A 17,189-nucleotide genomic window follows, 5' to 3' on the forward strand; every position below is an offset into this window, starting at 1 on the left:
AACAAACTTTGTTTGCTTACACTTGGATAAAGGATTAAACTAAATATATAAGATCTGATTTATGCTCTCTTCTTTTTTCAATGTCTTTTACATGTTTAGACATGCGGATCTCTCCTGACCTTCTTGACTGGCCTACATGACAAATGCCACAAGAACAATGAATCTCATAGATGCCTGGTTTTTTCGTGAGGTGATGTGGAGGTTTGGTGGATGTAGGAATCTAGATATTTTTTGTAAAGATAAAAAAAAAGGCACTTTTATGTTGTACTCACACCACCCATTGCAAAAGATAGGCATAACTAAAACTTTATGAGACAGGGCATACAATATATCTAGCACCCCAATTAAAAAAAATGAAGAACTGCACTACCTGACACAGAATCTTTCAGTTAATGGTTTTGAACTCAAGATGATCAGAAAAATTCTTAATACATCTCCTGCAACCCCCCCCACCCCCATAAACAAGATTTCAAGAATGCAATCATGCTGCATTACATCAAAAATGTCATGGACAAAGTGGCTACATTGCTCCACAAGTACAATGTAAAAGTGGCTTTTTTACCTTTGCAAAAAATATCTCGATTCCTACATCCACCAAAACCTCCACAACACTGCATGAAAAAACCAGATGTCTATGAGATTCGTTGCTCTTCTGCCATTGGTTGTGTAGGCCAGACAGGAAGGTCGGGAGAGAGAGATCATGTCTCAACATGTAAAAGACATTGAAAAAAGAAGAGAGCCTAAATCAGGTCTGGCATTCCACACAACCACTACTTGCCATCAAGTACTCTGGCAACAGACAGACAATTTCATATATTGATAATAACTGTTTCACAAGAAAATTTAAAGAAACCTCACAAATTGTTAGGTGCCCTACACAATGCAATAAGAATCAAGGCTTAATTTTACACAAAGTTTGGTCTGCTTTCATCAAAAATTTACCTGCCAGGGACCTAAGGCATGCGTAATACCAAAAACGTAATAGCGACAACTAGCAATGTTCTAACACGCATGCAGTAATGGATGTATCATTTGTATTCTAATTTATCAATTATTTAACAACTGGGAAGTTATAAAAAATATCTAATATGTGTGCTTAATCATTACTAGGCTTTTGTCGTGTAAAACTTTTATGTACTATTAGCCGTGATGATGTAAGGCTTACGACACACGAAACTTGTCTGGTTTTAATTATTTGTTTTTAATAAACTCTTTGGGTCTTTTTCCTGACAACCTGGCAAAGAACACTAGTTTTGAAAATCTTTCCTCTCCCATTCTATTTAAGTGACATTATCACCTGGGATTAGCATTACTAACACATTCCTGAATGCTAACAATAGCGATTTCTTTCCTAATATCCTAATTTTTAATGTGATACTGTCATTAATGCCATCTGTTCACTCCACCAATCTTTCTCAGGGCTCTCATATCTGTGGTATCTAGTCTTTGCAGCTCTCAGATCCATTAGCTAAAATTGGATTGAATACTGTCTTGTATATACAGCTAATTTATTGTTTTGACTATTTCTCTCTTATTCCATATAAATTAATTCATCTGACTTCCTACCATACTAGCTTTAGTAATTCTGTTGTCTATTTCCATATTTAATTTACCATCTTCACTAAATATTGTGCCTAAATAGCTGAAATGTTTTACTTGTTCCATAGGTTTATCGTTCAGGAAGCAGTTGATGTTTTCAATGTTTCTACCTATGCTCATTGTCTTTGACTTTTTATTGCTGATTTTCATACCAAATTTACTACAACAGTTATTCAATTTAGTCAGGGAATCTTGTAGACTTATATTGAATTTATTCAGATGTATAACATCATCTGCATAAAGTAAAGAAATAAGATTAACATCATCAATTTTGATCATCAGATTTAATACCACTTTCATTCATAATGTGATCCATATAGATAACGACGAACAGTGAAAATAATGCGCACCCTTGTTGCATTTTAACTGATTTTACCTCAAACTATCTTCCTGTACTTCCTTCAATTCTAACTGCTGACTTACAGCTTAAATAGAGACTACATACTGCTTAATATAATGTCCCATTTACACCACATAACTTTAGCATTTTGAAGAGCTTTCCTTTTGGCGCCTTGTCATATGCCTTTTCCAGATCAACAAAACTTAAATACAAATCCTTGTTATATTCTAAAGATTTCTTAACTATTTGTCTTAAAGTTAAAATTTAATCTTGACAACATCTATTTGGCCTGAATCCATCTTGTTCTTCACAAAGCTTTCCTTCCACAATTTTTCTTAGCTATTTCTAAGTATACTATCTTTGTTCCCATGACATCAGATACTGAATGGGAAAAATGTTGGCAATACATGGGAATCTTTGAAAAAGTCCTTAAGTGAGACACTATCTGAATGTATCCCTAGTGTTCAAAGAATAAATAGGTTGATATGAAATGGATGTGCGACCTTATTAAGCAAGAGATCCACAAGTGAGAAGAGTTATGAAAGTGCAGGCCAGAAAAGTAACGAATATTGTGTGGGAAGCTAAATCGGAGTATGAAAAGAAATTGGCTATGCAGGCTAAAGGCTATCTAAAAGAATTTTATCATTATGCTGCAAGAAAAGAAAGAATCAATATGGCAGAATAACTTTACTGAATGCATATGGTTCTCTAGTGTCAGAAACTAATGAGATTGTTCAATTAATGACTGCTCACTTTGCTAAGATAATACCAATCAGGTGTGTGTGTGTGTGTGTGTGTGTGTGTGTGTGTGTGTGTGTGTGTGTGTGTGTGTGTGTGTGCGTGTGTGTGTGTGTGTGTGTGTGTGTGTATAACATGGTGCACAATGTAGCTACTCTACATTGGATGCATGAAAATGAGGTTGAAGAGCTGTTGTGAATTGGCTAGCCTTTTGCATATTTTATAACTTGAGTCTCAGCTCAGGAATGATACCACAGGAATGGAAAAAATGTATGATAGTTCCATTGTACAAGGGTGGTGCAAAAACTGTGTCTAACTACTGACCTATCAGAATCTCTGGTGTGATAGTGAAGATTTCAGAGAAGATGGTAAGAACTCAGAAATGAGTAGACAAACAAGCAAGGAGCAACACGGATTTACTAAAGGAAGGTAATGTTTTAGCAATTTGCTCATATTTTATAACAATGTTATGGCCGAGTTGAATAAAGTGAATGGATATACTATGATAATGTTAGATTTTGCACAAATACCACACAAAAGGCTGCTGCATAAACTGGAGGATATGGGATTGGAATATAAACTCTTACCTTGGATCAGTGGATGGTTGACAGACAAATATCAAAAAGTGGTATACGGTGGGTATGATTCTTCCAGATTTAGGATGACCAGTGGGGGTACCTTAAGGTTCAGTCTTTGGGCCATTGTTGTTTAATCTATACATTAATGACAATAGGAAGGGTCTAACAGGAGATGTGTAATTGTTTGCCAATGATGTGAGGATAGGCAAGACAATCAGAGATGCTACTGATATCCAAAACTTACAAAATGATTTGAAGAGGCTGAAAATTTGGTCAAACGAAAATGGCTGTCAATTTAATGCTAGTAAGTGTAAAGTTATGCACTTTAGTGTGATTAGATTTCCAGTGGCATATTATATTAGTGGGGTTATGCTACAAGAAACTGAGGAGGCAAGGGATCTTGGCGTATTGGTGGATAGGCATTTGAAGTACAAAGGTCACATAGCAAAAGCTGCAAGGGATCTTGGCGTATTGGTGGATAGGCATTTGAAGTACAAAGGTCACATAGCAGAAGCTGCAAATACAACTCAGAGGATAATTGCAATGTTGAAACAAATCTTCACATGAAAGGATAAGGAAGTGATTTTGTATCTTTATAAGGCTTTGATAAGACCACACCTGGATTATTGTGCGCAGATTTGGTCTCCCAGATTCCAAGGGAATAAAGAAGCTGTGGAAAGGGTGCAAAGAAGAGTTACAAAGATTATATCTGGATTATGGAATTTAGATTGTGAGGACAGATTGCGAGTATGTGGATTACAGACTCTGATTAACAGGAGGAAAAAAAAAAAAGGGGTGATATGATAGAGGTCCATAAACTTCTGAATGGGTGTTATAGGATATCGTCTGATAAAATTTTTTGTTATATGGAAGGTAGGGAGGGAACACGGGGGCATCCACGGAAGTTAAGTTTGTTTAAAGTCAAGAAAGGGATAAGAGCTAGGTTTTTTCTCTCATAGATTAGTGAGTGAGTGGAACAGTTTGCCTTTAGGGGTATTGAGTACATCTAGTGAATTTAAGGCAAGGTATGACTGCTAGTTTGAATGATTTATAGTCTCCAACAATGAGTCCTTGACTCCCTAGAGCTCTCAGATGATGATTATAATAATATACTTGCATAAATCTTACCTGGGACACTCAGTAGGGAAATACCTCTGTAATTCTTATATTCAGTTTTATTTCCTTTTTTATAGATAGGTAGATACTATGAGAGCTCATCTGGAATTTGACCCTCTGACCAGGCCTTCTGAATTATGTAATGCAGCCACTGTAAAACTTTTATACCTCCACATTTGAGTATTTCTGACTGATTTTCATCTACTCCAGCTGCCTTTCCACAATTCAGATTTTTGATTACTTTTTTTACTTCAAGTATGGATATACATTCCTGACTACATTCCTGTCGAGAGTTTTCTACCCTCATGCTGACACTGCTTGTTTCATTTAGCAGTATTTAAGTAATTACTCCAGACATTTAGAATATCATTATTTTCAGTTTTCATGTCAACTTTATGATCTTTGATTCCTTTTACAGTACTTTTTCCTCCATTTCTAAGCTTTTCAATAGCCTCCAGAATATTTTGGAATCAAAAAATTCCAGAATATTTTGCCATCTTCGTGATATTATTTTCTATGTTCTTACCAAAGTCTTCCCAGGACAAAAGTCCTGGGAAAATTTATCTGGGAATTCGAAAAGAGCAAAAATTGACAAATTAAAAAAGGAAACTAAAGACCTAATATAAAAAAGAAGAAACATGAAACAAGATGCACATGGTGCTTTGCAAAACAATCAGGAAAAGATAAGAGAAGATATGACATTTCAGTACAAAAATGATAACAGTAGCAATAGAAAATTACAGTATAAAAAAGCAAGTAAACTTCTTGATAATGCATGCAATCTTTATATGACAGGTGTAAAAGATGAAAATGGAATACTGATTACAAACAGAACAAATATTTTGGAGATTATAGCTAAAATTTATCAACAATTATATACAAATAAAGGAAAAGTAATAGAGAACAACAATAGAGAAAAGTATACTGAAAACTATAATAAATATACAATCAAAGATAATGAAGTAAAACATGCATAGTTGAACCTCAGTTTTCGAAAGTTTCTCATCTCGAACAAATCGGTTACCGAACGTATTTTCCAAACCCAAAACGCGCCGGTTTCCGAACAGAATGTCGGTTCCCAAACAGGCAAACCGGCAACCACGTGATCCCTGGGGCTGAGATGTACGGCGGAAGAGAGTCACTTACGCCACAGCCTCCTCTCAATCCAGACACCTGCTAGAATTTGCAGTGCCTTTTCTTGATTTTCTTTGTGTTTTGCCGTTTTTGTTTTATAAATTATTATTAAATAAGCCACCATGGGACCAAAGAAGGATAGTGATAGCAGCAAAGTGAAAAGAAAAGTTGTTAGAACCATGATAGAGGTGAAAAAGAAATCTTATCCAAACATGAAATGGCTTTCATGTCTCGGATCTTGCTATGCAGTTCGTTATGTCGATATCAATGATCTGTGCAATACTCAAAAATAAAGAGGCGATCAAGGGAGCTGATGTTGCAAAAGGAGTGAAAGTTCTCACTAAACAAAGATCTCAGACGATTAAAGAAGTGGAAAAATTGTTGCTGATTTGGATAAACAAGAAACAGTTAGTGCTGGTGATAGTATTTCTTAGGCTGTAATTTGTGAAAAAGTGAGGCGATTACATGATGATCTGTTTAAGAAACCCTGGTACGAGTGGTGCTATGTATAAAAGTAAGGCTTGGGTAACAAGGCAATTTTTTATTCAGCGGATCCATGAAGTCTTTGCCCCAAATGTGAGAAAATACCTTCAAGAAAAAAAATTTGCCATTAAAATGCCTTCTTGTGATGGACAGTGCTCCTGCTCACCCTCCAGGCTTGGAGGACAAGTTGGTGGAGGAGTTTGATTTTTATCACAGTGAAGTTTCTGTCCCCCCTAACATGACTCCTCTAATCCAGCCCATGGACCAGCAGTTCATTTCGATTTTTAAGAAACTCCACACCAAAGCACTGTTTCAAAGGTGTTTTGAAGTGAACTCTGACACAGAATTAACACTCAGAGAATTCTGGAAAAATCACTTTGATATCCTCCATTGCTTAATATTCTTAACAAAGCCTGGTGCAAGTGACTTACAGGATCATAAACCCAGCCTGGAGGAAATTGTGGCAAGACTGTGTAGCACATACAGAGACATTGAGGGCTTTGAGGCTGAGTATGTTGCTGTTGTCAATGATGTTGTGTTTCTGAGCAAAAGCATGCGCTTAGAAGTTGGCAGTGCTGATGTGGAGGACCACAGGAATAAGCTCACCACAGAACTGGAACATCTTCATAAGGAGCAGCAAAAGATGGTGGTTGAAGAAATGTTTTCAGAGACAGAGGAAGGAAGGGAGGATTCCTAGTTCTTTGATCAAAGAAATGTGTGTGAAATGCGATGAGGTGCAAAGTTTTGTGGAAAGAGATCACCCTTTTTCGTCTATATTTTATCTATTATTGTGTTTATTCTTTTTATGTAAGATTTTATGCATTTTCATTATTTTTGTATTTTATGCATGAAGTACTTGTAAAGGTTTAAATAAGCAATCGTCTGGGGTTCAGGAACGAATTATTCGATTTTACATTAATTCTTATGAGAAAATGGTTTCGGTTTTCAAACAAATCGGTTTCCGAAAAATCCACCTTTAGGAACGAATTATGTTCAACAACCAAGGTTCCACTGTACTTACAAAATTGAAAAATAGAAAGCCACCTAAGCTTGAAGGAATATTAATAGAAATGTTAAAAAATGGAGGAGATCTCTTGCATATAAAACTAGCACAATTGTATACAGAGTGTTTAAAACAGAAAGAACTCCTAAAAGTTGGAATACTGGAAAAATCATCCTTCTATATAAGAAAGGTGATAAAACTGACATTAGATATTATATATCTATAACGCTTCTGCCAACCCTTAAGCTGTTTACCAAAATTATAGATGACAGAATAAACAATATATTAAATTTGAATCAACCTAAAGAACAGACAAGCTTCAGAACATCCTTCCCAACTTTAGACCATTTACAAACCTTAAATCAAGTAATGGAAAAAACAAGACTATAATATACCAATATAGATCTTATTTCAGAAATTTTTTTTATGTTACTCCTCTAAATTAATATTAATTTTTATGGCTATTTTGCCTATTTTTCTGTAGGAGCAAAGATGTTTTAAAGACATAGATACAGGAAGAATGTAAGGAAAGAATAATTTTGGACATACCATTGTAGGATGTTCCTGGATGTCTTCTTTTGAAGCAGCATTCAGCATATGGCAATAAGCATTTGTATATTACTGCTGAAGTATGACTGAAAGGAGGAGGGGGGGTTGGAAATGTGGAGAGAGAAAGATGTGGGAAAATTGCAGGTAAGACAAAGGTATGTGAATTTAAAACCCGAGTTTCAAGGGTAGAGTGTGAATTCTTTGGGAAGAAGGTGAAAGATAGAGATTTTTTGGGGAAAGGAGAAGGATAGAATATGATAAAACAAGATTAAGGGTAGGAGTAACAGGGTGTGAGCCATTTTGACTGTGTGTTGTCTTTGGAGTTCGTGGGAAAAAGCCTTTTTCCCCATGAGCTCCGAAGACAACATACCTGCCTTAAACACATATATGAAGTTACTTCCAGATGATCAACAGAAATGCCAATACCAATTAAAACGTATATGATCTTCTACTTCACTACAGCAAGTGGACTCAACCAGCTAAGAAAACATATTAAGGAGAAAGAAGAAAGTTCAAAAAGTAATAAAGAATATAGGAATATACACTGATGGAAGCAAAATTAGAAGGAAATATCAGATGTTCTTTCATAGTACATCACAGACAAACCATTATTGAAGAATGGTGTTTCAAACTATATCTACTCTGTTGAAACAATCAAACAAAACAACTTGCCTTAGTTTATTCACTGTCACATAATTCCAGGAATTAGACCTTAAACACCTCTCATTACAATGACCTACAGCAAAACATTACCTAGCTTTAATTCAGCAAGCATGAAATCTAGTGAGGAATCTTACTCTACAGGGATGAGATATTAAGGTCCACTGGGTAAAGGTGCATACCAGAGATCAGGAAATGAAAGAGTGGATCAGTTGACTATGGAAGCTGCTATGAATGAACAGCTAAAAAGAAGTTAAGAAAATAACTTATTTCTAGCTTATTTCAGTTATGAAAAGTATTCAAAACTGGCTACTGAAACATTTCCAGAAGAAGAATGAAAGGCATCTAATGGATCAACAACAAAAGAATCATATACCAATAATCAAAAGCAGACTCCAGCTGAAAGTAGATAGCATCTCTCTCTCTCTCTCTCTCTAGGTTTAACACTGTTAATGGGACATGATGAAATAACATGCTACCTACATAGATTCTACATTCTAAAATCAACATTCTGCATTCACTGTCCATATGTTCAACAGATTTTTGATCACCTGCTCCATTTGAATGTCAATTACTGGACTCCATCTTGATGCTTCTAACACAACACATCATAACTTCAGAAGACAAATGGCCAGTGTCAAAACAGAGACTTATTCGAAAGTATTATTCAAAATTATTTAATTTTGTCAGTGGATCAGTTTCCAATTGTTGTAACATAACAAACTATTCATAATGTCAGGATTTAAATATGAATAAATATATACAAATATAAATGGTAATTAAATTATGTAAAATATGTAAATACATGTAATATTCCATTGCATTCGAGGGAACATGTGGCAAATAAAATCAGCTCCTGGTAGGGCTACTGTCAGGAGGAATATTACACACATACACATGCAAATGGAGACACAAATCAAAAGTTAACCATACTCACAACATTGTTGATTCTTCATTCTGAGTCTTTTTATTTTGGATAGAGTGGGCAGCTTTGCACATTGCTAGTTTTCTTGCTAAAAGAGCTGATTTTTTATGCTGTCCTTTAGCAATAGAACTATTTAACTCATACAGCAGTGAAGCAATTCTTGCTTGTTGTTGTTGATGATGATCTGAAATAAAATCAAAATCCTTGTAAGTATTATTTATAAAACATAATATATGAGCAGTATTTATCAATATAGCTCAGAATTATCAATCGTATCAATGAGATTGTCAATCTCATGTTGGATGCTTATCGTAATGAACATAGCATAAGGAATGTATTAAAAAACAGTGTAATGCTTACACAATACAGTATTTCATCTCTGTCAGACATCTTCAATGATACAGTATGAATTATAACAAACACACAAGCAATACAATGTAAAAACTGGATTAACAGAAGAAGAATGACCCTAATTTAAATTTAAAAAAAAATATATTCATTTAAATCAGGTTGGTTTTAAAGACAGCTGTAGATTCAAAAACATCTCACATCTGAATTTGATGCACTGAAGCATGGTATTTTTTTTCCCCATTTGTTTCTCTGGGTAGTGTCCAAGTGCATTACTCTAGACTGGCCTGTCTATAGTTGTGGCATTAGATGTATTTTTTTAATGTTCTTCCAAACAAAATTTTTTGCTGATCTTTCAGTCTGTTCACAATAGGCCAACTTGCAGGGAAAAGGAACTTTACATACACCAGTGATTGATGAAGGAGTCAATCCTCAGGGAAGTGGATAAGGAAGGGTAGTTAATTTTAAGTAGGAGTTTGTAACAGATGAGAAATTGTATTTATTTAAAATCTATCTTTATTTATTTTCTAACATAACTCAGACACATGGAATAGTGATCGTGTCATTATAATCCATATGTATTATGGATTATAATACATATGGATTATGGATCCATATAATACATATGGATTACAAGGGTCATGGATTTGGGGGGGGGGAGATTTAAGTATTTTACTAATTCTTATGGAATTGTAGCTATTACGTTATAAGGTGTGGCATATGAATGGAAACTGATAGCTCTATTAGAATTTTAATGATACTATATTAATGGGAGGTGGAGGGGAAGAAGATGGGAAAGGTTATGACTATATCTGTCTATGTAAGATGGATTCTTGGATATAGACTGTTGACATAAAGGAGAGATGTGTCTTGGCAATGAGGCCAAAATGAGTACACACCATAAACATATGTTAGCCAAATAGAAGGGCTTAAGTGGTGCTGTGCAATAGCATTCTTTCAAAAGTCTCCATGAAAAATTTCCCAGAGGAGGTGAGAAGAGGAGTGAACTCATAGTACTCTCTATCTGTTTGTATGTTTTATTCTTCCATGAGTCTAACCTATTTTTTAAAGATTTTAATGTATCATTGCCTGCTGCCTGGTTAGCTAGGTGATTAGCATATCCACTCTTCAATCAATAGGCTGAAGGTTCGAATCCAATGATTAACATGGATATTTGTGAATGCCTTTAGGCAGAAGACAAATTTCAGCTGGTGTGCGACTTCTGGATTATGTAGAAAATAAATAAAATATACAATATATATATATATATATATATATATATATGTGTGTGTGTGTGTGTGTGTGTGTGTTAAAGATACCAAGCTATTTTAAATCTGGTTTTACTCCTTTCCCAAGTAAGCAAGCAGACAAACAAGTCAAGTTTGCACCAGCAAGTGTTGCAAGTCTAGCTGACCCTACACGTAGTGCAAGACCAAGGCAACTCATTACGTGCGGGATCAGCTAGACTTGCAACACTTGCAGGTGCAAACTTGACTTGTTTGTCTGTTTGCTTACTTGGGAAATGGAGTAAAACCAGGTTTAAAATAGCTTGGTATCTTTAACATTTATTATACACAAGGTAAAATACTTTCTACATTTATATCTCCTCCTGAGATTTTTATTTAATAAGATTAAAACACCTTATGGTAACTTGTTCTGGTAAAATACTTATAAGATCTGTATTACTAAAATCTTGGTATTTCTAGCCTGGCTCCCACTGATGAGACCGCAATAAAGGTCGAAACCGGTCTGGGTAGTGGCCCCTTGCCTTTAATACAAAGCATCATACATCTCCTCCAGGAGATGTGCTTTGCATTAAGGGTAAATATTAAGATTAGTGATCAGAGCTTATTCTACTTTTACCATGAGTTGCCTTGGTCTTGCACTATGTGCAGGGTCAGCTAGACTTGCAACACTTGTAGGTGCAAACTTGACTTGTTTGTCTGTTTGCTTACTTGGGAAATGGAGTAAAACCAGGTTTAAAATAGCTTGGCATCTTTAACATTTATTATACCCAAGGTAAAATAATTTCTACACATATATATATATATATGTAGAAAGTATTTTTACATATCTATATATATATATTGCATACAGGTTTACTACTGGTTTACAAATTTTCATGGTTGGGAGGCACATAAAAAAAAAAGGATGGGAGGATATTGGTAAGGCTCCCTTAACCAAGTAATGTCAAAACTAACTATAATATAATAATTATATAAAATTAAATTCTTTACAGAAGCTTTAAAATGGGTAGAATTTTTAATGTAAAAAAGTATATGCCAGTGAAGGCACTATTAAATTTTGCTAGTTGTTTGGGTAATCTTTTTATTTTATATTTTTATTGGGTGGTCTTTTTATTTTAGTAAATATTAGTAATTCAAGTAATTGACTGCCTGGTTGGCTTAGTGGTGTATTTCCTCTCCAACCAACAGGCTGTAGATTAGAACCTTCCCATGCCATGGATGTTTTTGTGATTGTCTTTAGGTGGGAGATGAATTTCATCACCAAGAATGAGACCACCACCTGAAGTGGCTTAAAAAGTTTCATGCTTGGTCTCCAGACAATGTAAAAATAAATAAAAATAAAAAAAACAGAAAAATTGATAAAAATAATTTAGTCCACTCAGTATAAATGTACTATAGGCTCAACTATGTAGTTGAGTATATTTGTGAAATTTAATAGGTGATACTGCTTACAAAGCAGTTTTCATGGCACCAATGCATAAGAAAAAAATGACAGTCTCATTTTTTTCTTATGCATTCAAGTCAAGCCTTCCTTATTCACTGGGCTTAACATGAAGGATTTCTTGTGATGTAGTGTGTTCACTACTCATTGCCAACTGAATTGCGTGCAAGTAAAAGGAACAGACACAAGTTATGTCTAAAGTGGGATAATAAAGTAACTTATATTAAGGATGTAAAGCTGGATAGCAATAGTGTTAAAGAGAATGTAGTGGAAGGAGTGAGCGATAGTAGACAAAATATAAACGAGAGTATCAAAGAAGTGGATGATGAGGTGTCAACGAGGAGAGAAATAGCATGCTTATGTGGAGACCTTCACAGGACAAAATATGAGCTTGAATGACTAAGGTGTGGTACAGTAGAGGGAATGGAAGAAATAGTGAATGGGAAAAGTATGAAAGAGTGCAGGTGGAGGTGTAAAACTGAGAGTAAGGAGAAGGTATTGTATGGAGATTTGATAATGAAAAGTGTACTTTATGAGAATGTGATAAAAGCATCTTTTCCAGGTGTGAAGATCAAGGATGTTAGTGAAGCTGTACGTTTGCCGAAAGGAGTTGATTGTTTCAGCTAGCACAAATAATTTGAAAGGTGAGAAATATGCAGTGAGAGAAAATATGATGAAAGAGTTGCTGGTAAAGGGAAGAATGAGAATGTAAACATTCTGAGTCTCCTACCTTAGTATAATAGGACTGAATTAAGAAGGACTATGACTGCTAATGAGTCAACAATATTGTGCAAAAGGAATGGTGTTAAGATTATAGATGTATGGAGTGAATTTGATGGGAAAAAGGACTTGTATATGCATGATGGACTGAATTTGAATGGTTTTGGAGTTAGATGTTCAACCAATGCTGAGACAAATGAGTGTGTGTACAGAAATGCTTATGCAATGCCAAATGCAGTTTCATACTTTCCAAATCTGAATGGGTTGGTAATGAAATTACATAAGTATATCTAAGGCAATAGTGAAATGTGATACCCAAATGTGAGACGTACCAGAAATAAAACAGATACGTTTTTGGCATTTGTCAGTTAGACCTGGACAAAAATTATTGGCATCAACGAGACCTCGCTGACAGAAAATAAAAACGATATAATTACAAGGACAGAATGTAATGGATATTGTGAGTATAAAGAGAATAAGATAGGAGGAGGAGGGATATTGCTAATGATAACAATACCACCTTTTCCTGTTTTTATTGGTTGAAGAACTTCAACCAATGAAAACAGAAGCTAAGGAGTATTTGAGGTCTGAGGGAGATGGTTCATTTTAAGCTATCTAGTGTGATATAGAGGCCAACAGGACAAAATATATTGTGGGTTGCTATTATATACTTGGGAAGAGGGTTTCAACAAAATGATGTGGATGTGATCCACCAGTAGATTATCACAATGAGTGCAGGTCGAGTAATTATTGTAGGAGACTTCAACTACTAGGACAAAGATTGAAGAGAGAAAAAGGCACATGGCAAAATGGAATTTATACAATTACTACAATTACCTGAAACAGTAAGTGATGTAGGGGAGCAAGGGTTTGAGAGTACTGGATCTGGTAACAAAATAAGTTGTATCCATAACTATGGTAGACACTCTGCTTGCAAATGAAGTCTCCTTTTTGAGAGATTGCTAAACATGAGAAATTCTCAGTGTCAAAAGTTTTTATGTTGAACTACAAAGCTAGTAATTATGACAGACTTAGGAGACAGCTTGGAGCAGTGCCATGGCTAAGAAACTATAGGGAAAGAATGCCAGTAACACAGGTGAAGTAACTGAGAATTGCTCAAGAGAAGTATCATACTGCATACCCAGGGTCAGGAGAATAAACCAAGTGGGAGGTAGAGAAACAATATTAATCAGGAGCTGGAAAAAAAATAAAACATTGGGTAAGGAATATAAAGAAAAGGTGATCAGCATACTCAGGAGCAGTACAAGAAAAAATGGTGACTAGCAGGCCAAAGCAAATTCAAGAGTTTTTTTCATTCTGTGGTGGGAGTAACGGGAAGAATTATTATGGAAGGTAAAGGGTGCTTAAAGGTCAAAGCTGTATAACTGAGAGGAGACCTCCACATAGCCTTTAAAGAAATGCGGAGAACCAACCAGGGCTTCTGACCTAATGTCCAATCCTCATCTTCTCGTGGTGCACCCTGTTGGGTATCTACTTGGATACTGAAAGAACGAGGATGGGCTGGCAATTTGGGATTTAGCCAACCAAATTGTATTCTTATTGGTTAAACCAAAATAAAAAATGATGGTAAAACATGACAAAATTTCATGCCGGCTGGGGCGTAGCCTGGTTAAACAAGGCCCCCGTTGTTTTCGCCAGGGAACCAGGGTGAACAGCGAAAAGTCAGCTACTGGAACAAATCTGAAAACAAACCCCAACTCAACATCACTAGAGTTAAAGATCGGTACTATGAACATAAGAAGCCTGAATGGCAAAGAAATGGAGCTAGCTGAGGAATCAGATAAGTACCAGATCAACATAATAGGGGTGACTGAAACAAAAAAGACAAAAACTGGTGAGATCTTTCTGAGCGATAAATACAAAATGTTATATTCAGGCAATGACAATCAAGGAAAAGAAGGAGTATCCATAGTATTCAACACAAAATACGAGGCTAATCTTCTTGAATGGCAGTCAGTCTCAAGTAGAGTAATGTGGGCAAATATGAGAATGGGGAACTTGACAATGAGACTTATTTGTGCCTATGGTCCCACAGAAGGTTCTACTAAGGTAGAAGTGGAGGAATTTTTTCAGGCTTTAGAAAAAACAACTGACACAATGAAAAAGGAAAAGTTGGTCCTTGTTGGGGATCTAAATAGCAGAGTAGGAAATGATTGTGAGACATACAAAAATATTTTGGGAAAATTTGGAGAAAAGAGCAAAGCTAATAATAATGGCAAATATCTGTTAGATTTCTGCTCAGGACATGGACTGGTTATTACTAACACCATGTTCCAACATAAAAATGTGCACAAATTCACATAGAGAGAAGAGGCAAGGAATAAGAAAAGTCTCATTGACTATATTATTATTCATAGTGATGTTTTCTCCCTGGTGTAGGACACCAAAGTGTACAGAGGATTTAAAATTGAAAGTGATCACTATTTAGTCTTGAGCAGGATAAAATTGAATTTCATATTGAAAAGAATAACATGTAAGAGAGTTTTAAAGTGAATAAAAGTTGAGCAGCTCTCAGATGTGAACTGTAGATTAAAATACATAAAGATTATTGAAGAAAAATGAAAGAGTTTGAGAACAGGAACCAAACCTTGGAGACTCAATGGAAAGCCTTGAAGAAAACTCTGATTGAATCAGCCAGAGAGGCATGTGGTGAGGTTGTCTGCAAGGATAGAAAAATCAGGACTCCATGGTGGACACAGGAAGTTAAAGAGGCAGTGAAGGAAAAGAAGAAAGCATATCAAAAGTTCCTGGCAAATAAGTCAGCTTGAGCTCTTAGAGAATACAAAGACAAAGGCAAGAATGCTAAACACTGTCTTCTTCTTCAACCTTCTGGTTCTGTCCACAGCTGGAAGAAGATCTCCTCCCCATGATTTTCCAGATCACTCGGTTTTTCTGCTTCTCCCATCCATCTCACTCCTGCAATTTGTTCCAGTTCATTTCTCCACCTTATTCTCGGTCTTCCTCTGTGTAAAACCAGCTAAACAAAAGTCATGGGAGGACTTTGGCAAGAATATAGAAAATAAATATCAAGAAGGTGTCAAAATGTTCTGGAGGTTGTTGAAGAAGCTTAGGAATGGAAGAAAGAGTGCTGTAAAAGGAATTAGAGATGATAAAGGGGACATGAAAACGGGAAAAAAAGATATCCTTGTAGTATGGAGTAATTACTTTGAAAAACTGCTAAATGAAACAAGCAGTGGTGACAGCACAGTGCTAAAAAACACTGACCAGGCATGCAGTCAGGAATACATATCCATACTTGAAGTAGAAAAAGCCATCAAAGGCTTGAAATGTGGAAAGGCAGCAGGAGTAGATAATATTCAACCAGAAATGCTGAAGTATGGTGGTATAAGAGTCTTACAGTGGCTGCACTGCATAGTTCAGAAAGCCTGGACAGAAGGACGAATTCCTGATGATTGGAGTAGAGCTCTCATAGTATCCATATATAAAAAGGGAAATAAAACTGAATGTGAGAATTACAGAGGTATTTCCCTAATGAGTGTTCCTGGCAAGATCTATGCAAGTATACTTGAGAAACGGTTGAGAAGAATTGTGGAAAAAAAGCTTGGTGAAGAACAAGCTGGATTCAGGCCAAATAGAGGCTGTCAGGATGAGATCCTCACTTAATGAAAAATAGTCGAGAAATAATGGGAATATAACAAAGATCTGTATTTAAGTTTTGTCGATTTGGAAAAGGCATATGGCAAGGTGCCAAGAGAGAAGCTATTCAATATGCTAAAGTTATATGGTGTCAATGGGGCATTATATCAAGCAATACTTAGTCTTTACCTGAGTTGTAAGTCAGCAGTTAGAATTGAAGGAAGTACAGGAAGATGGTTTAATGTTAAATCTGGTGTGAGACAAGGATGTACATTATCCTCTCTGTTATTCATTATCTATATGGATCACATTATGAAGGAAAGTTGTATTAAACATGATATCAAAACTGGAGATGTTAATGTCAGCTCTTTGCTTTATGCAAATGATGTTATACTTCTAAATAAATCTGCTACAAGTCAGCAAGATTCTCTGACTAAATTGAATAACTGTTGTAATAGATATGGTATGAAGATCAGCAAGACAAAGACAATGAAAATAAGCAGAATCATTGAAAATGTCAACTGTGTTGTGAATGGAGAAAAAGGAGAACCTGTGGAACAAGTAAAACATTTCAGCTACTTTGGCACGATTTTTAGTGAAGATGGTAAATTAAATATAGAAATAGACAACAGAATCAGCAAAGCTGGTATGGTGGGAAGTCAATTGAATAAATTCATATGGAATAAGAGA

General features: G+C 35.6%; 1 protein-coding gene across 10 annotated transcripts in view; it reads right to left on the reverse strand.

Annotated features, from left to right (window-relative positions):
* The window catches only part of LOC150096616 (ranBP-type and C3HC4-type zinc finger-containing protein 1-like), a 333,124-nt gene that overhangs the window by 284,226 nt on the left and 31,709 nt on the right, over window positions 1–17,189 (reverse strand). For all 10 annotated transcript variants that reach the window (XR_016549851.1, XM_090408566.1, XM_090408567.1 and 7 more), the window contains exon 2: window positions 9,138–9,309. Coding sequence is in view for 9 of the 10 variants with exons in the window: in XM_090408566.1 (XP_090264692.1) it covers window positions 9,138–9,309 (172 nt within the window). In the remaining variant the exon portion in view is untranslated. The remainder of the gene's footprint in view (window positions 1–9,137; window positions 9,310–17,189) is intronic.

The sequence above is a fragment of the Typopeltis vanoorti genome, chromosome 18, assembly GCF_054136105.1.
Source record: "Typopeltis vanoorti isolate ZY-2024b chromosome 18, IOZ_Tvanoo_1.0, whole genome shotgun sequence".
In the NCBI taxonomy this organism is placed as follows: domain Eukaryota; kingdom Metazoa; phylum Arthropoda; class Arachnida; order Uropygi; family Thelyphonidae; genus Typopeltis; species Typopeltis vanoorti.